The sequence below is a fragment of the Somniosus microcephalus genome, chromosome 14, assembly GCF_052327205.1.
Source record: "Somniosus microcephalus isolate GS21.2 chromosome 14, FLI_Smic_1.0, whole genome shotgun sequence".
NCBI classification, from domain to species: Eukaryota; Metazoa; Chordata; class Chondrichthyes; order Squaliformes; family Somniosidae; genus Somniosus; species Somniosus microcephalus.
Genome location: NC_141000.1, coordinates 89,754,909 through 89,778,153, shown reverse-complemented (window position 1 = coordinate 89,778,153; position 23,245 = coordinate 89,754,909). Strand labels below are relative to the sequence as shown.

Below are 23,245 nucleotides of genomic sequence, written 5' to 3'. Positions count from 1 at the left end.
CCATTCAAAATGTTCCATGAGTTATTGACAAATTCACCTGTCAATAACGTAATATTAGTGGTTTAGTGTATGAGACATTAAACCGAAGCTCCATCTGCCCTCTTGGGTAGATGTAAAAGATCCCATGGCACTATTTTGAAGAAGAGCAGAGGAGTTTTCCCCGGTGTCCTGGCCAATATTTATCCCTCAACCAACATCACTAAAACAGATTATCTGGTCATTATCACATTGTTTGTGGGAGCTTGCTGTGCGCAAATTGGCTGCCACATTCCCTACATTATAACAGCGATTACACTTCAAAAGTACTTCATTGCCTGTAAAGTGCTTTGGGATGTCCTGAGGTCGTGAAAGCCCCAAACTGCCCCACTTATACGCTTAAAAATAAAAATCTGTAAATTGCAGGATGAATCAGGTGGTACAAGAGGATTATATATGAATCAGAGTTGGCTGAGCTTCTCCAGCAAGCATATCACACAGAATTTTATTCCTTTATCGAAATAAAGTGTCGGGTGCCCGGTCTCTCAAATTGACATCTGTTACCTCTAGAACACAATGAACAGCTTAAGGTGAAAAACAAAAATGAATAGCAGTCTGGCCACAATAGTGATTCAAAAGAATCTGTGAATGATACAAATGAAGGTTCACGTTTTGATCACGAGCAATCAGCTTTGTCAGCAGACAAGTTTCCAGTGGAAGTAAGATAAATCATACAAGTACTGTAAAGTATGCTTATGTTAAGTTGGAAACACCAAAATTGTCATCTTATTTCCCTATTAGACTGTTGTGGACCTCAAGGCCCTGTTTCCTGGCACTTGTTGCTTTAATGAGTTCTGTTTGTAACTGTTGATGTTTTTTCACTTGGCACAGGGAAGTTGATTCAAATTCATCATCAATATCCTAGAAATGAGGAACATGTTAGATGATTGATTATAGAAATGGGAAATTGTGAACAGCTTGGTAATATATTAATGCTCTGAGCCTGGGAGTGGTGTGAATACAGGTCCTTATACAGAGGGCTCCAGAATTTCAGATGGCTGTCAGAGGGAAGCTGAGCATAGGCTGGGTGCTTGGACCTGGAGAGAAAGTGATTTTAAAAAAGATAGCAGCCCTGATTTTTTGGAGTCACAATTGAAGGGCTTGGGATGTTACACTAGGTGCATGACCCTGTATGCCTGAATCACTGCATACTGCTATTTGCAATGGTCAATTTTGAGGGACAGAATGAGACTATGCTACAGGCAAGCATGAGCCTCGTTAATCTTGCATATTGATTAAAATTAGCTCCCAGACTGAACTTCATGACTTTGGGTGAGATATCCACATTGCATTGGGTGGCTCAGGCACAGGTGAAGGTCTTATCTATGAGAGCCTCTTGTTTAACTTTTCCTGTCTGTGAACATCTTTCAGTCAAGATGTCTTCTGGGCCATTGACCACCTCCTTCTCCATTGTTAGGCCTGTCTGAATGGTAAAGTTGTGAAGCATGCAGTAGACAACAATAACCTTTGAGATTCAGGCCAGTTTGCACTGTAATATGTCCCCTGATCTCTCCAGGCACCTGCAATGCTGCTACCAGATGTTTATAGTAGGCTCAAGAATTATCCTAACGACTGTATAGAGGTTTACAGTGTTCAATTTATTTTGAGTTCCATCTTTTCTTTTGACTATCTCATCTTTTACCCCATCTTCTGCCCCACTCCTGATCCTCTTCCTTTCTCCCCTTTCCCCATCCTCTACCCCGTATCCCTTTTCTCATCCCTCCTCACTCCCCATCTCATCTTCCTCCCCTTTCCCTTCTCCCCCGACCTCCTTGATGTAATTGTGTTGCTGGTTCCAATAGTGTGGCCAGATCCTCTCTGCTCCAACCCACTCTAAGGCCGCGATTTCGCCGGCCGAGGCGGGTTCAGGGCGGGAGAGGTCGTTGTCGGGATATGGTCCCGTTGCCTACTGAAGCCCGCCGAAAAAAAGGATTTTACGTTAATGGGCCTTGCTAAGCCCGTCGTCACGTTCCCCGACCCTATTAGAAAGTGCGGGTCAGGTGATGTCAGTGCTGACTCTTCTCTTGGCGGTTTATTTAAAGGGCCCATGGTGCCTCTTTATTCCACTTCCTGAATTTGAAACGACCATTGCTGAGATAGCTTGTTCAACTCCAAAAATTAGCTCACAAAGGCAGAGGGCTGCACCTCGATTCAGTAATGACTCCCTCCATGTTCTTGTGGAGGGAGTCAGAGCATGCAGGGCGGTTCTCTTCCCTGCCAGTGGTCAGAAGAGACCTCCCCAGCAGACCAAGGCAGCCTGGCTACAAATAGTTGAGGAGGTAACGGGCAGGTGTGTGGTGATGAGGACCTGGGTTCAGTGTCGCAAGTGTTTTCATGATCTTCTACAATCTGGAAAAGTGAGTATAAAGCCACACCTGCCTTCATGCTGCTGTGTCTGTTATCACTTCCCCATCACCAAGCATTCCCAACCCTACTCCTGCACAGCGCAACTCAATGCAACATCCCTTACACCTTCAGCCATCCCTCTCTAGCTACATTATTGCATCCCCAACTTACCAAACACCCACCCTCATCCTAATGTAATAATGCCAGCTAGCAACACTAAAGGAGGCAACTTGTTACATCCACCCCACTCCATTATTGTCTCCCTATAAAGATCTAACACATTCATTTCATCACTCTCACCCAACCTCCTCTTTCCCTCCTTGCAGGAGAAGAGAGACCACAACAAGGGGGAGAATGGGAGGTAGCCTCAATCACTGGCCATTCTGACTCTTGCAGAGGAGGCTGCCCTGGAGATCATTGGAGCGGTGGATCAGCCGGAAGTGGGGGACGGAGAGAGGGGCTCATCAGAACAACCTGGTGACAGAATCATTTTCCATACACCTACATGTCATTCATCAGTCACTCATATTAGGGCTGATGTTAACATGAATTGATTGCTCATAATATGCATATTGGTATCTGTATGCAATGGACACATCATTTATCTAACTGATGTCTTTACTCTCCCACAGGTTCAGCAAGACCCCCCCCCCCCATGGCCATGAGGAACATCAAGAGGACTCCTCAGAGGAAGCTCCAGCCTCTGAGGGCGCAGCATCACCTCTAACGAGGTAAGCCAGCACTAGCGCAGATACGCACACCTCGGTGGGTCGTACGTGAGATAGAGTAATGTTGTCACTTGGTGTCTCACAAGTCACAAGTGAGAAAGAGGAGATGGTGGAGACAGGGACAGCGGTGGAGACTCCTTGCCGGAGGGCGCAGGAGTCTCCCAGCTCTGCTCAGCTGCATGCAGACGCTGAGCATTGGGGGTCATCAACGAAGAGGGCGGTCCTGGAGCTGGAGCAACAAGTGCAGGAGGCTCTGACAGGTTTTGCAACCGCGGTGACTGCGAGTGTGCAGAGAATGGAGGAGTCCATCTCAAGCATGACCAACACCGTGGCGCATGCACTTGCGACCGTTGTTTCCTCCTTAGATAGGATGGCAACCTGCATGGAGAACATAATGTGCCAGTCGCTTGAGCACATGCTCTCAATTCAAAATAGATGGGCATCTATTGAGAAGAGAAACCAAAGGCTCATAGACGTCCTTGCTAGGAAGAATGTCAACATCGACATGGGTTCTCATGGCCCCACTGAGATGCAGCAAGGTTCTCTCCAGCTACTTGCTAGCAGAGAAGTGCAGGTGATCCATGGGAGGGATGATGGTGGGAGGGCACATACAAGTGGGGCTCCTTTCCAAGCGCTTACATTTCAAACCCCTTGCCTACCCCTCAGTCAGAGCCTCCACGGACAGCGATGGGCCGAATCTGCCACTGCACAGCCGCAGGAGGAGCACGCTTTAGCGGGGCCCACACAGGCTCCAAAACCCAGAGGATGACCGCCAAAGGCGTCTAAGCATATGCAGCACGGAAGTGAGCAGGCTGCCTCTACCTCTGCTGAAGCCACAGGGGTTGCACCACGTAGAAACACGCGGAAAAGAAAGATGCCACACAAATAAAATCACAAGGCTAGTCACTTGGGTGTTTCTTTCAATGTTATGGACAAATTTTTGTTAGTGATTTTGTCCATTAAATCTTTACATGCGTGAACTTTGTGGTTCTTGGCAAATGTGTGTTGACACTTGGAAGTGGCAGAGTGGATGGTCAGGGCTATTTTAATCTCCATCAATGGTGGTGACATTGAAAAGATAGGACTGGTCATTGTAGGGATGGTTAATGGTGTTGATGTGGGCTGATGCCAATGTGGCAACGCATGTGGCAGCCACATGTCTTTTTTGCGTGAACTTAACTAAATCTGGCCATGATGAGGTGATTCCTGGCCTCACGGGCAGCAATGTGGTCATGTACTGGTGGCATTGGCACTGGCGGCTGCTCAAGGTCTTCATCATCCTCATACTCAAACTCGTCCTCGTCCTCCTCCTCCGCCGAAGTGGCTGTGCGCTCTGCATCTTCTTCCTCCTGTATGGCTAATCCTCGCTGCTGTGCTATGTTGTGCAGGGCACAACAGACCACATCGATTCTGGAGACCCTGGCTGGTGTGTACTGCAGGGCTCCTCCTGATCTGTCCAGGCATCTGAAGCACGTTTTCAGCATGCCTATTGTTTGCTCTATGACACTTTTGGTGCAGATGAGGCTTTGATTGTAATTTTCCTCAGCATCGTTTGTTGTCCTCCTCAAAGGTGTCATGAGCCACGTCTTTAATGGATAGCCCTTGTCGCCAAGCAGCCAGCCGGAAAGACTGGAGGTCTGAAAAGCTGAGGGATGGTGGATTGGCGCAGGATGTAGATGTCATGGCAGCTCCCAGGGAACCTGGCACACACATGGACAATGATCTTCCTATGGTTGCAGACAAGCTGCACATTGAGGGAGTGGAAGCCCTTGCGGTTGATAAACACTGCTGGGTTATGATGGGGTGCCCTGATGGCCACATGTGTGCAGTCGATGATGCCCTGCACCCGTGGGAATCCAGCCAGAGCCGCAAAGCCAACCGCGCGCTCATGACTGGCTTCATCAGTGGCAAAGTTTATATAATTTGCTGACTTGTCAAATAGGGCATCGGTCACCTGCATAATGCATCTGTGTGCAGCCGACTGCGAGATGCTGCAAATGTCTGCTGCAGATGCCTGGAAGGAGCCTGAGGCGAAGAAGTTGAGGGCAAGGATGACTTTCACAGCTACTGGTAAGATGTGTCCACCCGCTCTTCTGAGCTGCAGCTCTTGCTCCAGCAATCTGCAAATGTCCACCATGTCCTGGCGCGATAGCCTAAGCCTTCATTGGCACTGCTGCTCAGTCATGTTGAGGAAGCTCATCCTTGGCCTGTAAACCCATGTTGGGGGTATCTCCTGCGGCACGATGCAGCCCTGCGCTGATGGCCTTTGCCCTGTGCAGCATCAGGTGATTGAGGAGAAGGTTGTCGCTGTTGCTGCTGGGGTGCCTGGTTCTGCTGGTGTTGGGGCTCTTCGTGGTCAGATTCTGAGGACCAAGGTGAGAAAGTGTAAACCGTACCCATTCTGATGTAATAGATGGCGGGTTTTCTACCTGCTGTTGGATCTTTGCTATTTTGACAGCTGACCCGCCCCCTGAGCGCCGGCAAAATCCAGCCCTAACATCCTGCAGCAGACTTTGATTCTTACTCCTGCAGGCCTCTAATTATCCTCTTTCAGGGAAATTAAATAAATAAAGAGCTGGCCTCCATCTACTGTCACCTCCTTTTAATACCTTTACCTACATGGCTGACACCACTGTAGCCTCAGAGACTTGGAACGCTCCACAGCAAATCAGATAATGACAGATTATCTGGTCATTATCACATTGCTGTTTGTGGGACCTTGCTGAGCGCAAATTGGCTGCCACATTTCCTATATTACAACAGTGGCTACACTTCAAAAAGTACTTCATTGGCTGTAAAGCGCTTTGGGACGTGCTGACATTGTAAAAGGTGCTATATAAATGCAAGTGTAACTAATAGCAGATGCTGTCAGATGCCCTGCTACAGACTGGAAAACTGCTAATGTAACGCCCTTATTTAAAAAGGGCAGTAGACAGAAGGCTGGAAACTATAGACTGGTTAGCCTAACATCTGTGGTAGGTAAAATATTGGAGTCCATTATTAAGGAGACAGTAACGGGACATTTGGATAATCATAATTTAATAGGACAAAGTCAGCATGGTTTTATGAAGGGGAAGTCATGTTTGACAAATTTGCTGGAGTTCTTTGAGGAAGTAACATATAGGGTGGATAAAGGGGAACCAGTGGACGTAGTGTATTTAGACTTCCAAAAGGCATTTGACAAGGTGCCACACAAAAGATTATTGCTTAAGATAAAAAATCACAGGATTGGGGGTAATATTCTGGCATGGATAGAGGATTGGCTATCTAACAGAAGGCAGAGAGTTGGGATAAATGGTTCATTCTCAGACTGGCAATCAGTAACTAGTGGTGTTCCGCAGGGATCAGTGCTGGGTCCCCAACTCTTTACAATCTATATTATCAATTTGGAGGAGGGGACCGAGTGTAACATATCAAAGTTTGCAGATGATACTAAGATGGGAGGGAAAGTAGTGAGTGAGGAGGACATAAAAAATCTGCAAGGGGACATAGACAAGCTAAGTAAGTGGGCAGAGATTTGGCAGATGGAATACAATACTGGAAAGTGTGAGGTTATGCACTTTGGCAGGAAAAATCATAGAGTAAGTTATTATCTTAATGGCAAGAAACTGGAAAGTACTGAAGTACAAAGAGATCTGGGGGTCCTGGTGCACGAAACTCAAAAGGTTAGTATGCAGGTGCAGCAAGTGATTAAGAAGACCAATGGAATGTTGGCTTTCGTTGCTAGGGGGATAGAATATAAAAATAGGGAGGTATTGCTTCAGTTGTACAAGGTATTGGTGAGACCGCACCTGGAATACTGCATACAGTTTTGGTGTCCATACTTAAGAAAAGACATACTTACTCTCGAGTCAGTACAAAGAAGGTTCACTCGGTTAATCCCGGGAATGAGGGGATGGACATATGAGGAGAGGTTGAGTAGATTGGGACTCTACTCATTGGAGTTCAGAAGAATGAGAGGCGATCTTATTGAAACATATAAGATTGTGAAGGGGTTGGATCGGGTGGATCTAGTTCCCGATGATGGGTGAAACTAGAACTAGGGGGCATAGTCTTAGAATAAGGGGCTGCTCTTTCAAAACTGAGATGAGGAGGAACTACTTCACTCAGAGGGTGGTAGGTCCATGGAATATGCTGCCCCAAAAAGCTGTAGAAGCTACATCATTACATAAATTTAAAACAGAAATAGACAGTTTCCTAGAAGTAAAGGGAGTTAAGGGTTACGGGGAGCGGGCAGGAATTTGGACATGAGTCTAGGTTCGGATCGGTCATGGCCCTGTGGGTAGCGGAGCGGGCCCAGGGGCCGTGTAGCCCGATCCTGCTCCTATTTCGTGTGTCTAATTCTGTTAGATTCAGGAGATGGTTCTGTGATAGTAGATTGGCGGTTAGGATCAGATCAGCCATGATCTTATTGAATGGCGGAGCAGGCTCGAGGGGCCGATTGGCCTACTCCTGCTCCTATTTCTTATGTTCTTATTATGTTCTTATATCAAATTATGGTCCATTAACTATGTGAAGAGTCATCCTTTATTTTCCACAATGAGTGTCTATTTTAGAGCAGAAGTTCACTGGGACAATAATCAAAATGGTAGCTATGAAAACTTGTACAAGAGTAGATCTGTCCTGGGAAAATGGGTTTGTTAGCTCTCTGTTATTTATTAGGGGTCAGCCTTGGGTCAGTGGTAGCACTCTCACCTCTGAATCAAAAGTTCATGGGTTCAAGCACTTTCTGGAGACCTGAGCATATAATCTAGGCTGACACTTCAGTGCAGTACTGAGGGAGTGCAGTATTAGAGGTGCCGTCTTTCGGATGAGACGTTAAACCAAGGCGCCATCTTTTCTCAGGTGGACGTAAAAGATCCCACTACTCTATTCAAAGAAGAGAACGAGATTTCTCTCGGTGTCTTGGTCAATATTTATCCCTCAACCAACATCACTAAAACAGATTATCTGGTCACTATCTCGTTGCTGTTTGTGGGACCTTGCTGTGAGCAAATTGGCTGCTACGTTTTCTACATTGCAACAGAGACTACACTACAAAAGTACTTAATTGGCTGTAAAGTGCTTTGAGACATCCTGAGGTCTTTAAAGGTGCTATATAAATGCTAAAGTGATTTCTTTATTTGGAATTCTGAACATCCTCTACAATCAAAGATTATAAATTAAGCATGTATGAACAAATGGGATATACTTTCCTCTGTTTGCTAATGTTATCAAAAAGGTTATTGATTTTAGAGTAGGTTTCATCACATACTCGCATGACTTTTTCACTAATTTTAGCGAATGGAGGGATATATACCTCACAAAGAACAAAATGATAAAAAGGCCATTCAGGAATCAAAAGATGTTCCATTGGGTACAATTGACATTGTCATGGGCTTTCTCTGGTTTGTTTAATCTCCTGATGAAATAATAACCACCCACAAAATATCAAAGAAGGACAAGCCCCAAAACACTATCTAATGCTATAATACACAACATAATTCTAGGGTGGTCAATTGTATTCTACATTTTATGACTAGATACTGATCCAGTTCACTTTTGAAGACGTTATTCAGTATGGTGAATTATTTCTTACGGGAGAATAGGGATGCTTTTCATACCTGGGGTCATTCATCCCACCGCCAGCGACCAGATATATAGAGAGCACACATCCTATTTTAAGCAGGCTGGTGAATTTGTGGGGTTAGGAGAACCTAATCCCAATGGAATACAAACAAATATCTCCCCTTAAAGATGCAACGCCACAAAAAAAAACCTGGGGGAGGGATTTGGCATGTCTGAGCTATTTTTAAAGCAAAAATTAAATAAATTAATTTAAAATAGTATAAATTAAAATTCCATGCAGTGCCCACTGGTCCTGGAAGAAATCTACTGACCCAGCAACATCACATAGTTCATAAAATGACAATAAATCCGAGTACTTACATGAAGTCTGAAATATAAAATAAATGCTGCCATCACAATCATTGTTGCCACAGCAAGGATAGCGACTCTTAGTACTATTGCCCATGTATTACTGTCATCATCACATTTAGCTGTGAAGAGGTATTGATAAAGCATCACATGACTATCCACCAATAGGCAAACATTGATATAACACTGTTTCATTATCAGCACATTGTCTTTAATGGAGATTTTTTTTTAACCATAACACATACATCTGGCTGCTGAAATTATGGGTATACAGGAAACTTTTGATTAACCGGCCACTAAATAACCGGAAATGTCGGTTAACCGGCAAAATTCAGGAGTCGGTTCAGATAACTTTTTTTACTTTTAGTTACTTTTTTTTACTCATTTCTGGCTGTGCAAGCGTCTAACTGAAGCTGTTGCTAAGCTACAGAGACGCTTGCAAGCTGTGTTGATTGTTTTGAAGCTGTTGCTAAGCAACAGGGTTTGTTGCTAGATACGGAGCTCAGAAGCTCCGTATGTTTTAACTATAGTGCTCGATTCTCCGGCATTGTTAATAGACCGGCACCAGCTCGGTCCCGTCCGTGCCGGATACCAGAAAGTTTCCTGTCATTAAGTTTTATTTTCTTCACTCTATAAAGCTATACTTAAAATTGGCATAATTCTTTATTGGCCATTATCTGTTGTATAAGCTCTCCAAACTTTCATGTGGGTCAAACTAAAAATGCACCAACTGATGTGTAAAAGTATCTATTTAACTCTGCTGTTTCCAATCCTTTCCACATCTGTAGCAGTTGCTGCCCCATTTATCGCCACTCAAAATTGACACCTGCTTTTGTGTAATTGTAAATTGTGTCAGCATCTCCTAGTGGTAGGAGGATGGTACTTAAACTACAAAGGGCAGACCTGCATGGTTATCTTGGGCACAGAAAGTGAGAAGAAAAACCGTGAATAAAGAAATGAAACAAAATAGAAATGACTGAGAGAAAGAAAGTAAAAATTAAAATAGAAGGAAATGAAAGAGAAAAAAAACGAGTAAACAAAAAAGATTTGTGGTGTAAACATAAAGCAAAACTCTTTTTTCTGCAGCTATATACATTTGGAATTGGATCTCCACTGGCAGTGTTCAGATTAGAAGTTCAATGTTTCAAAATAATTGAGATTTGAAAATGTATCTAAGGTTCAGATTCGATATTATGAAAATGTGATGCCAAGGCTTGGATCTGTGTGGATGGCTGTCTTCTGCTTGTAGTTCATTTGAATTTTGAACACAAAGTTAGCATTGTTTTGCTTTCCTTGAGAGCAATGCTGAGGAAGCTCTTTTACTTCCTTCTTGCAACATACACATTTTTTTAGGATATTTTGGAAATTTTACAAAGAATTAATTTTATGGATGTCAGCTTGACTCAGTTGGTAGCACTCTCTGCAGGACCTGAGCACACAATCTAGGCTGACACTTCAGCGAGGGAGCTGATGTCAATCTTTAGATGAGACATTAAACCAAAGCCCCTGCCCTGGTGGACGTTAAAGGTCTCGTGACACTATTCAAAGAGCAGGGAGTTTGCCAGTTGTCTTGATAATCATTTTTCTCTCACCCAGCACCAAAAAAACCAGATAAAGGATGCTGTTCAGTGACGCTAATCACCAGTTAAAGCATCAAGTCTTCAATCAATGTCATGTATTTTACTGGTAAGGTATTATATTTAATAACATCTGTACAATAGAACACACAGCTATTCTTACCTTGGTTACTAACAGAAATCCGTTCAGTGATGGGTGCAGACAGTGTCGAGTGGTTCACCTGACAGGAATAATTTCCACCTTTATTCCAGTCAAATACAGAAAGATTCAAGAAACTTGTGACGGAGAATGAGCCGTCTCTGTTGGAGTAAAGGGTCCCATTCTCAGACCCATTGGTGAGTAACTGTCCATCTTTAAACCAGGACACTTGAATGCTGCCAGGATAGAACTCCAATGATGAGCAGACTAGCTGTACACCTTCATTAGGGCAAGGCAGAGTCTCTGCTCTTAACTGGACTGTTGGATGAGCTGAAAATCAATTGTAACAGGTTATTAGACCTTCTATTTCCATTGTTCACGCTGCCTGTCATTTTTTTCCACTGCTTCTTCAATTGTTACTTTGTGCGATTTAGGAACTGTTTAATTAAAGTTACATTATGCTTTACTGTGAGACCTGTATTAACAAGCCAACTTCAGAAATAAGAAAATTGGAATAGGCTGCACTAAATTCCCCAGGCTTTCATCTAAATCTCCCATGCCATCTGCCCCATTCTCAGATACTAGGTCTGACTGGATCACTCCCATCCCACTTGTTTCTTCCAAGGCCTTGGCCCATGTCCTAGGCCATCTGTTTTCTCCCAGACCATAGCCAACACACCCTACTCCTGTTTGCTCCCAGCCTGAATGCCCCTGATTCTTCTTGCCCCTCAGGCCTCCGCACTCTTTCACCCACATGTGTTGCTGGTGGTGGGTGACTGGAATTACTGGTTTCCCTGAAGCAGTTTAGTAAAGGAGGTATCAAGATGAGGACCAACACCAGGACCAAGGCTATGATTGGAATGGACACTGGTTCTGTCTCAGCATCTTCAAATCTGTCTCCTTACTTTCTAAAACAAAAATTTTAAAACAAACCAGCCAGGTTGTTTCTCTCTCCACGGATGCTGCCTGGCCTGCTGAGTGTTTCCAGCATTTTCTGTTATTTCAGATTTCCAGCATCCGCAGTATTTTGCAATTATATAGGTTGTGTTAGATGTTGGTTTGGAAGTTGTCACCCAGGACACTGTTGGGAGCAGCCTCCTGCTCTGTAATTTAATTGATGTGTTTCAAAACTTGGATTCTCCTGAAAGTTGTTTTAGGCCTGAGAGATTTAAATATATTTGATTTAATTATGGATAACAATTTTAAAAAAATTATCCTTAACACTTTGTGCCTTCTGGCTGTTGTATTTTACCCACAAAGTTAATCTGCCTTTTTGGAGGGTGGGAAGTGAAAAATAACTTAACCTCAGAGAACAATCTTTGGATTAAATTACAATAACTGTTCATATGGATTCATCCGAGTATTTGTCCAATCTAATATAACCAAAGCAGATTTCTAAAATGATTTGGACCTCCTGTAAGGATTGCGGTTAATTCAGGGGAAGGGGACACTCATTCTTGTTGAAGTAGCTGTAACCATGTTTCTGATGGGAGTAACTGTGAATCCAGGTCAAAATCTGAGTTCATCTTTATGTTGCCATTACTTTTAATGGGGATACAGTTAATGTCAACAGCCTGATGTATCAGCACATGTTGGTTTATTTTAGTTACAGTTAGATTTAGTTCAGTTGAAAGGAGCTCTATCATTTTGCACAATATGGTGATCATGAAGTATAATGACCAAAACAGTAGCAGACTACATGAGCACTACATGCACAAAATGGCTGCCGTGTGTCCTCTTCCCCCAATTGAGTACGTGGGGCTTTAGATTCTTTAATGAAACAATATATTCCATTATCAGCATATCAAAAACCTACTGATACCGAGAAAAAAATTGTTTTTGAAACATACTGCTGTTTATTCAAGATGCTGGAATAGATTGTCCAGTGTATGCTTCCTGTCCTTATAGGTTCTGTTACTGAAACATACTGAGAAAATGCTGACTGCGAAGTAGAAACGGTATAAAATTAAAAGTGTTATAAATATATAGAACTCTTGAATTGTGAAAGTCCAACAAATCATTAGTTCTTACCTTTGATGGCACCATCTTTAGTCCTATCACTTACTTTTGAGTCAAAAGGTTGTGTATTTAAATCCCACTCTAGGACTTGACCACATAGTTATAGCCTGACATGTCAATGTAGTATTGAGGGAGTACTTGCAATGTCAGAGGTGCAGCCAAGGCCCTGTCTGCCTATTCAGGTGGATGTAAAAATCCCATGGTACTATGTAAAGCAGAACAGTAAATTCTTCTGGTATCCTGGCCAACATTTCTTCCTCAAATACTAATTAACTGGTCACTCATCTCATTTGTCGTTTGTGGGATCTTGCTGTGCGCAACTTGTCTGCCGTATTTGCCTATGTGCAACAGTGACCACATTTCAAAAAGTTATCCATTGGATGTGAAGCACTTTGGGACAATATAAAGCACTGCATAAATTTCCTTCCTTCCTCTATTGGCATTCACTATCTCCTCTGACTTCAAATGGAACTCCCTGATTTCCTTGAGTGCAAAAGCTGCCTCCAAGAAACTTAAGGGTAGATTTTCACCCTGAGCGGACTTTGGGCAGCCAGCGGCAGAGAGTGCCAGCCTGTCATCCGATAGTCCCGGCACATTTTGAGGGTCGGGACTCGTTAGCATTTGGCTGGCGGGCTTCGGGTACAAAATGAACACCCTCTGGGCATCCCGCCAGCTCCGGTCCACTGCAATATTGGGTGGCCTCTGGGCCGGGAAAGGTAGGTCTGTGGAGCAGAAGGGCGCTCTCAGGAAGGGAAAGGCGGGGGGAGGGGTGGCGGGGTGAATCAGGAACAGCAGCTGCCCAGGCTGGTGCTCTGGAGCCCAGAGGAACACTTCTGCTCCTCCCACCCATGTAAAAATGAACACCAACTTAGCTGTCACCTCCTCTTCATTGCTTATTATTATTCATTACTTCTTTGGCTGTAATATGCTTTGGGTCATCCTGAGGTTGTGAAAGGCGCTATTTAAATTCAAGTCTTTCTTTTCTCTTCAGATGGCCCACCAGTTGATACTGGGCAGAACATGGCCTTGTGCACGCTCCACCCAGTGCTTTCCTAAAATAAATGGGCGGCGTGTAAAACGGGCTGTCAATTGTCATTGCTTATTTTGCACTACCGCCCAAGATCAGTTTCACCCCCAAGCTTAACAAAAGTCTAAGTCTATTCTAAACCTGAACACCTGCGCTTATATCTCAGGAGGCTCTTCCAGCATCTCTCCCACACTTACTGAGAAGAAAAATTATAAGCCATCCTTTTCGCACTTCTAGCCTTCAAATTCTCAATCAGCTTTTTTGTTTTTTTTTCCATTTCATTGATACAACTCACTCCCAGGAAGGAAACCCCTCCCGTCAGTCTTCTCTTCTTACAACCTGCATGGTTTAAAAACCTAAGCTTGGTGTCATCTAAAAAAAAAGAAAGAAGAAAGAAAGGACTTGCATTTATCTAGCGCCTTTCAAGATCTCAGGATGTCCCAAAGTGCTTTACAGCCAATGAAGTCCCTTTTGAAGTGTAGTCACTGTGGTAATGTAGGAGCAAGTACTTCTTTCCAATTTTGGTGTCCGCTTCCATTATAGGCCATCACTAAGTTAAACTCACCTTCCACTGTTAGGTGTGTGCCAGTACCTTCTGCTGTTTGTGTAGGGGGAGGTATTTCAATAGAAGCCTGACAGAAGTAAATGTCGGAGTCATTTACATGCAGATCGTAGAGTATTAAAGAGGAGGAGTTTGTTGAGAGGTTCAGTGTAATGTTAGCACGTTCTAAACAATGCCATAATGTATATTTTGTTTTATTTTTATTGTAAGTATAATCGCAAAGCTCTTGTGTGCTGTCATTTTTTCTCCATTTAATCCTCAACTGTTCTCCGTTTTCATTGCTGTACAAACAGTTTATTTTCACTGTCTGTCCTTTTAGTGCTTTGATCACAGATGGCATCTGGGAAACTGTCAGCCTTTGGCTTTTTCCTTGGGGCAAAAAAAACATCAATTAGTTTGTGTAGAAAATCCAACATTAATAACCCATCACCCTGCTGACACATCACTAATCAACCCATTTAAAATCCAGGTTCAGTTCATTTTGGTGATAATCGCTCCACTCCAGTATTTACACACTGCTGATTCTATGTTTGTTTGCTAAGAGAGAGCAGCATATTCTTAATATTCTGGAAATCAGGTACTGAAGCACCCAAAATGGCCTTGGAAGTTCAGGAAAGCAGAACTCCTGCTCCTCCTGGTCCCACAAGGAAAGTCAAAAAAATGAAAAAGACTTAGCTTTTTGGGCCTCATCTGTCCCCTACTCTTCCTGGTAGGTTGGCCTGGCGAGATAGCCACAATGGCTTCTGGTTAAAATCGCATTCGGGTCTTAACAACATCCTCAGAACCCGATCTGCATATTTAAAGAAGGACCCCGCCACAAGTGTCTCTTTCACCTGCTCAGAAGAGCAGGTTAAAATCGGAACCCACGTGAAGACAGCAGGATCTCGGCAGGTAAGTCCCATGGGCGAGTTTAACTGCCAGCCCACCCTGTTTCCGTCAGGAGAGCAGTGTTAAAATCGCCCCAAATTAATCAGTATAACCTGTGGAGTGTTGTATAACCTTACAGTACGGTACAGGGGTACAACCCTAGTGGGCCATTGGACTGTGTACCTTGAAGTGCTGCTTGTCGCATTAAAACATCACACTGCAAAGCACCAAATTCACGGAATACTTTTATTTAGAAAATGAAACTTTCAACGATTAGAAAATTCATTTAAGAAAGCTCTCTGAGTAATTTAAGTTACTTAGATTTTGTCTATTCTCAGTTTACCAGAAGAATTTCTCTGCAGTTATGATATTAATCCGATTTTTTTGTGCACCCACTCATCACCACCACCAAAACAATCGGATTAATTGGTCATTCATCTCTGCTGATTCCGGAAACTTGCTGTGTGCAAAATTACAACCACATTTAACCATAAAGAAATAATTGCACAATGTAATTCATTCTATATGTCGTGCTTTGCGACATTTCTGAGAGACACGGTAAGTCACTGTATAAGTGCAAATTCATTCTTTCTCTATAATGTATGAATTATATTACAAATGTGATTTTATGCTCCCTGCACATGCTCAAATCTGTACCTGGAGCTGTCAATAATCGTGCAAAATTTGAGGGCTATTAAAATGACAATTCTGGTGCAATTTGCACCAGTTCTGAATCACACATTAGTAATGGAAATCAGCCATTATAAATTTTACAGAAACAGTATATGTGCATTTCCAAAGGAAATTTTAAATTGCACAGCACACTCCCTAGTGAACTCTATATTTATATGATTGCCGCCAGATAGTCAAAGAACAAACTTGAATTTATATAGTGCCTTTCACAATTGCTGTTGCAATGAAGGAAATGCGGCAGACAATTTACCTACAGCAAGGTCCCACAAACAGCAGTGAGATGATGAGCAGATAATCTGTTTTTAGTCATAGAGTCAAAGGGGGAAAAATTGAGTCGCACCCCTTTGGGGCGCTAACTTCACCGGGGTGCTCCCGAAAAAATTAGCACCCCCCCCCCACCGGCCGAAATTCACCGGTAGCGCCCCAAGAGGGAAGTGGGGTGCTACTGCAAGCGCCCTGCCTCCCTCTTGGGGCGCTGTGAGTGAATATTGCAGCACGTCGCGCCGTGGTACTGCAGGTCTTCCTCCCCTCCTTAAAGGGGAGGGGCCTAGCACAGCACAACCCGGGGACCAACTGGGCCACCAGGGATCAGAGAGCCGGCAAAAGAGTCCAGCACTCGAGAAGTGCCAGGCTCACTGGGGTGCTGAAGAGGAGGCCGGGTCGGCAACGGGGGCAGGTGTTGGCAGGCAGCCAGCAACAAAAATGGCCGCCCGGCACCTCCCCTTTAATTTGCGCCTCCCCGGCCGCAAGTAGGCCCCTGTGACCCAGTTGGACATAGCACCTGGCGGTAAGTCAGGGAGCGCTACCAAAGATCGCGGCTGGGGCGCTGCGCATGGCGATGATGTTACCGCCGGTGGCGCAGCGCCATGGGGCGCTAGCGGTTACCGCCGCCGCTAACCTCCTGCTGAATTTCACGGGAGGTGTTGGCGGCGCTGCGCCCAGGCACTAGTTGCTTTGCGCCCGTTAGCGCCCTCGGCGCTAACAGGAGGTGCTAAGCAACCGAATTTTTAGGTCATACAGTCATAACGGCACAGAAGGAGGCCATTCAGCCCATCGAGTCCGTGCCGACTCTCTAGAGCAATCCAGTCAGTCCTATTCCCCCGCTCTATCCCCGTATCCCTGCAAGTTTATTTCCCTAAAGTGTCTATCCAGTCTCCCCTTGAAAACATTGAGTGCCTCCATTTCCACCACTTCTGTCGGCAGCGAGTTCCAGGTCCTCACCATCACTGTGTAAAAAATTTTTTTCCTCACATCCCCTCCTGTATCTCTTGCCCAAAACCTTAAATCTATGTCCCCTAGTCCTTGTACCATCAACTAGTGGGAACAGCCTTTCCCCCGTCGAGCCTATCCAAACCAGTCATAATCTTGAACACCTCTATCAAATCACCCCTCAACCTCCTTTGCTCCAATGAAAACTGTTGTGTATGTAATATGTGTGCTACTTTAAACCTATGGACAGGACTGCACTACTTGTAGGGCGTAGTGATACGCAGTACCACTCCTGGCCATAGGGGTATAAATAGTACTGTGGGTACTGATCTCCCCTCAGTTCCCGCCTGTGGGCATGAAGTAAAGACCTACGTGTAGTCCCTACCTCCAACCAGTAAAGACCTGTTTGAGTTATACGTTTAAGTCTTTGTGTTAATTGTTCAATACAATACACATACTTAACACTGGCGACGAGTCAGATTCTTACCCTGCGGCAGTTATTCCACGGCGGCTTCGTCCACAGACAGGACGTTGAAGAGAGGTTTCAAACCGCACCACCCAACTGGAAGCGACAGGCATTAGGACCCTGAAGCCTCCATCAGCGACTGAAAACTGGAGGACAGAAGACATCCTGCAGCTTCTTTTTCAACCTTGGTGGTGGGTAAGCCGAGCAGCGTTGGCTGCAAAGACAGGGCTGGGGGAAGTCGGAGGTACAAGGGCGATCGCGATCGGGAGATAAGGGCCATCGATCGCAATCCCTGATAAGGGCCGCACTCGGGCTGAAAGGCGCAGCATCGGCAGACACTGAAGGCGCGAGAGCCGCGGTGAAAAGCGCGGGCCATCGATCGCGGCGGAGATAAGGGCCGCACTCGGGGCTGAAGGGAGACGGCGTCGGGGGACGGGTGAAGACCACCAAGCGCGGGAAAACCGCCATTTTGTGGGCGGAGGACGACGGCAAGAGCGGGAAGCTGCCATCTTTGATAACAAGTAAAGAAAATAAAATCTGAGAAATTGCAAATCTACAATGCCTAAACACGGGAATATTAGCACCTTTGATAGTGACCTCGAAGATTGGGCCATATATGTTGAAAGAGTAAAAAATTATTGTAAGGCCAATAAAATTCGTGACCAAGATAAAGCTCTAACATTATTAAATTTAATGGGTGCGAAGACATACGGGTAATTGAAACACCTGTTATCACCAGATGAACCGGCGGATAAGACGTTCGATGAGATTGTTACTGTCCTGAAAGATCATCTAAACCCCACGCCGCTGATGCTAGCGGAACGATTTAAATTTTACGACAGAAGGCAGCTACAGCATGAAAGCAATGCTGAATATTTGCTGGAATTGCGTAAATTAGCGAAATATTGCCAGTTTGGAACGGGACTGACAGATGCACTACGAGACAAATTTGTGTGTGGTTTATTTAAACAGGATACACAAAAGCGACTGCTCGAGGAGAATGAGCTGACGCTTGAGAAGGCGGTCACTATGGCAGCAGCACACGAAGCCGCAGCGAGAGGCACGGCAGTAATGCAGCTACGGTCACCGGAGCTCAGTGCACACAAATTGGGTGTGAGTTCTGGCAAATGTTATCGTTGTGGAAAGACAACGCATGATCAGAACCAGTGTTGGTTTAAAAACCAAGAATGTAGAACTTGTGGTAGGCTTGGACACATAGCTAGAGTATGCAGGTCAGGGAAGAAGACCAGCAACAAGAAGTCACCGCAAGGAAAATACGCAAAAGTACACAAGGTGGCCGAACAGGAGTCCGATTCAGACGCTAGCAGTAATGAACTGGCTGGCTTAAGCAGTATTGAACTGGCTAGCTTAAGGGTACTCAACGTGGGTAAGGGTGCAGACCTCCAGACAATTTGGGTCACTCTTCAGATAGAATGAGTCCAAGTAAAACTGGAATTGGACACTGGATCGGCATTGACGGTCATAAATAAGAAAGATTATGGAAGGTTATTCCAACATATTCCCCTACAGGATACCGAGCTCATATTGAAAACATACACGGGGCAAAGAGTGTACCCCATCGGGAAAATTGAGGTCACAGTGGTCCACAAGGGCGAAGAAAGTCAAATAATGGACTTATATGTGCTATCTGAAGGAGGTCCTCCACTACTAGGACGGGAGTGGATTAGGAAAATGAATATCGACTGGCATTTCCTACAAACAATAACGAGTGAGAACTCGGTGAACATAATCAACCCAGACTCTGGAACTGATGATGGTAAGACCAACCCGTGTGCAAAAGACAAAGTTTCAGCACAGAATTCCACTGAGATAGAGAATTCTGAGTCTGTCCAGTCTACTGACATGCACATTTCTGAGGGACACCGGGCGCGAACTCAACTCCATTTCAAACTGCAACAGCAATTAGAACAAATGATTCGCCGTTTTGAGCAAGAGATGAATGCGACGAAAGAGTTCTTTGATATAGAGTGGGAACATCTGGAAAGACAACAGAAGCAGCTGCTGGAGCAAATGGAGCAGGAGCACACAAAACGTCTGATGTCAGAGGAGTTAACGGTCAGCCAACTCCTGCATATGCTGAAGGACAGGACTCTGAAATGGGAAAAACTTGAACACGAACTTCAATATTCAAACGAAAGGGGTTCGGAGCTCTCAAAGGTTATTGGAAGAGCTGAGGTGGCAACACGGACTGAGATGACTGCAACAGAGCAGCCCTTGGATGCCAAAAGTACGCTGAATCACGTCAACGTAGAACAACAGACCGCTGAAACAGCTGCTCCGGTAGAGGGATTGAATAGTCCGATCAATCAATCTCCAAAAGAAGTTGAAGTAGTAAAATCTCAAATGAGGTCATTAGTAAACGACTTGCTGAAAGCCCAGAAAAAGCTGGATGAAGAGGTACGCATGAAGAAGTCTCTTCAGGAAAGATGTCTGGACTTGGAACAAAAGCTGGCTAACGCCCAGCTGGGTATGGAGGAAATAGAAGACCCTCTCGCTGGCCTAGATCAGGACGACACCGAATATTACCATGACCTATTGAGTGACACTGAATATTATAGTGACCTGGTCTGCCCAGCTTGTGATGAAAACTCCCAAAGTGCAGAAATCAGGATGAATCACTTAAAGTCTAAGGAACATAGGGAGATGGTGGCGCTACAGCTGGCAGCTGACAGGGGAGCCCAGAGAGTCTCTAAGAAGCAGAAAAGGAAAAGACGAAGCAGAAGATGATAACCATCTGAACCATTATCACCCCTACCAGATCACACACGTGGTCCCTCCGAACGGAGCCAAATCAGTTCGGAAGTTCAAGCTGTTAAATCCATGGAAGGACTATTGAATGAGTCACTCCAGCAACGTGAACCGACTACACCACAGAGACTGAATCTGTGAACTATTTTCCGCAGAGATTGAATCTGTGAACTGTTTTCCGCAGAGACTGAATCTGTGATCTGTTTTGACATGAAGTTATCTATGTATCTATGTTATTCTGTTATGTAAACCTGAAGTTATATATGTATATATGTTATTACGTTATGTTAAATGGGGAGATGACTGTAAAGCTAAGAAGGGAGGAATGTTGTGTATGTAATATGTGTGCTACTTTAAACCTATGGACAGGACTGCACTACTTGTAGGGCGTAGTGATACGCAGTACCACTCCTGGCCATAGGGGTATAAATAGTACTGTGGGTACTGATCTCCCCTCAGTTCCCGCCTGTGGGCATGAAGTAAAGACCTACGTGTAGTCCCTACCTCCAACCAGTAAAGACCTGTTTGAGTTATACGTTTAAGTCTTTGTGTTAATTGTTCAATACAATACACATACTTAACAAAAACAAATCCAGCTTCTCCAACCTGTCCTTGTAGCTAAGATCCCCCAACCCCAGAACCATTCTAGTAAATCTCCTCTGTACCCTCAAGTGCCTTCACATCCTTCCTAAAGTGTGGTGACCAGAACTGGACGCAGTACTCCAGTTGCGGCCTAACCAGTGCTTTATAAAGGTTCAGCATAACTTCTCTACTTTGTACTCAATACCTCTATTTACGAAGCCCAAGACCCCATATGCTTTGCTAACCACTCTCTCAATATGTTCTGCCACCTTCAGGGACCTATGCACATTAACACCCAGGTCCCTCTGTCCCTGCACACTCTGTGCCATTAAATGCATATTGCCTCTCCCTATTCCTTCTGCCAAAATGAATCACCTCACACTTCTCTGTATTAAATTCCATCTGCCACTTGCCTGCCCATTCTGCTAGCCTTTTTATGTTCCCTTGCTGTCAATTGGTATCATCCTCACTGTTTGCCACACCCCCAAGTTTGGTGTCATCGACAAATTTAGAAATTCTACTGTATTCCAATATCTAGGTCATTTATTTATATATATACATATATCAAAAAAAGCAGTGGCCCCAGCACTGACCCTTGGGGAACACCACTGTCTACCATCCTCCAATCTGAAAAACAGCCATTTACCACAACTTGCTGTTTTCTGTCCTTACGCCAATTCCTTATTCAAGCTGCCACTGACCCACCTATTGCATGAGCCTCAATTTTGTTAACCAGCCTTCTATGTGGTACTTTGTCAAACACCTTCCTAAAATCCATGTAGACAACATCCATTGCATTCCTTTCATCAAAAAATTCAATTCAATTAGATTAGTCAAACATGATCTGCCTTTTACAAATCCGTGTTGGCTCTCCTTAATTAGCTTAAACCTCTCCAAGTGCCCGTTAATTTTTTCCCTTGATTATTGTTTCTAAAACTTTACCCACCACTGATGTTAAGCTGACCGGCCTGTAGTTATTAGGAGTGTAGTTGGTTGAGGGATAAATAAATGGCCAGGACACTGGGGAGAACTCCCATGCCCTTCTTCGAATAGTGCCATGGAATCTTTTTCGTCCACCTGAGAGGGCAGACGGGGGCCTCAGTTTAATGTCTCACCCGTAATGGGTTCATGGGCCAAATGTGTTTTTTCCCATTTCATATCTTTAATATGTTTAAACAGCTACAGTACCACTAGAGTCTGTTTTTGTAGCAATTTCTCTCAACTGCACCACAAACAAGCATGAGTAATATTGCAGTCTGCATTTTAAATTATTTTGCAGAAGAGATAAAAAGAAAAGACGACCACCGTACTGAAAACTTGAAATTAAAGCAGAGAATGCTGTAAGTACACAATGTGTTAATCAGCATCTGAAAGAGAAAGTCAGTTCAATATTTCTGATGGAGCCTCCATTTCAACTGAAAATGTTTAAGTAGTCAGTTATAAAACAACAATTAACGGGATAAAAACCCTGCACCAAAACCAGCTACAATGCAACAATGGCGGGTGGGGGAGGAGGAGGAGAAGTGAGGCTTCTTCATCAATCAGCCAGCTGTAGAAATGCCAATCAGAGAAGGCAGGTCGGGGAGGGAGAGAACGAAGACCATGGATTTGGAGAATTAGAACCTTATTAGGTTTCAAGATTTGGTCATGTATTGTGTCATGTAAAACAATAGGGGAATATTTTTGTAACTTTCTAATGTGAATTAGAAGAAGACATTGTAAGCTCCCTTACCTGCACTGAGAAGGATATGCAGTAAAACAGGAATCTGGACTCCTTGATTTCCCAGCAGTAACATTATTTGACGAGTTCTGAAAATATAGAAAAGGAAACAATGAAGTTTGATAAGTAACTGTCCAGTAGATTTCCTTACACTTAGCAGTGAAGATCTGCTGATTTAGTGTATTTCAACCATCTATCTTTAACACTTAATTTTCATCTTTTAAAGCATGTTGTCAGTGTTGTTTTTGTACCCAGACGACATCAGGGCCGTCAACATTGAAGCAATATTGGAGTGAGACAGATTGCAAGTCCACTTAAAATGATTTATTTCTAAGAAGGCGATACGTTAAAATATCTGGCAATTTTAAACAAAATGAGTGATTTTCACTGAAAATGTGTGACAGATGAAAGGGTGACTCCAATTAATCAATCAAATGGAAATAGATACTGTTTTGGAAGTCACACTATGATATTGGCACTAGAATCGGAACAGGATTATTTGGTAGATACTATGATGTACCATCCCTTGTGATTAATACCAAAGTTCTTTTAGCGCCCAACGCTAATTAGCGCCGGCGACTGCGAATTT

At 44.1% G+C, this 23,245-nt stretch overlaps 1 protein-coding gene across 1 annotated transcript; it reads right to left on the bottom strand.

The window, feature by feature from the left end:
* Window positions 1–762: 762 nt before the first annotated feature.
* LOC147107686 (immunoglobulin kappa light chain-like) lies at window positions 763–22,732 on the bottom strand. Its single transcript, XM_086006074.1, has 6 exons — window positions 22,669–22,732; window positions 14,354–14,719; window positions 10,767–11,072; window positions 8,990–9,148; window positions 4,349–4,485; window positions 763–897 (listed from the first exon to the last, which is right to left on the bottom strand). Exons 1-6 carry the CDS (start codon window positions 22,730–22,732, stop codon window positions 763–765), a joined length of 1,167 nt encoding a protein of 388 aa, XP_085862200.1.
* Between the last annotated feature and the right edge of the window lie 513 nt (window positions 22,733–23,245).

Coding starts and splice junctions, on each gene's coding strand:
- LOC147107686 (XM_086006074.1), bottom strand. CDS start 22,732: ATGTTACTGCTGGGAAATCAAGGAGTCCAGATTCCTGTTTTACTGCAT. Junction 11,073..14,353: donor CACACACCTAACAGTGGAAG/GTGAGTTTAACT, acceptor ATTGATTTTCAG/CTCATCCAACAGTCCAGTTA. Junction 898..4,348: donor CGCCAGTGCCAATGCCACCA/GTACATGACCAC, acceptor CCTCATTTCTAG/GATATTGATGATGAATTTGA.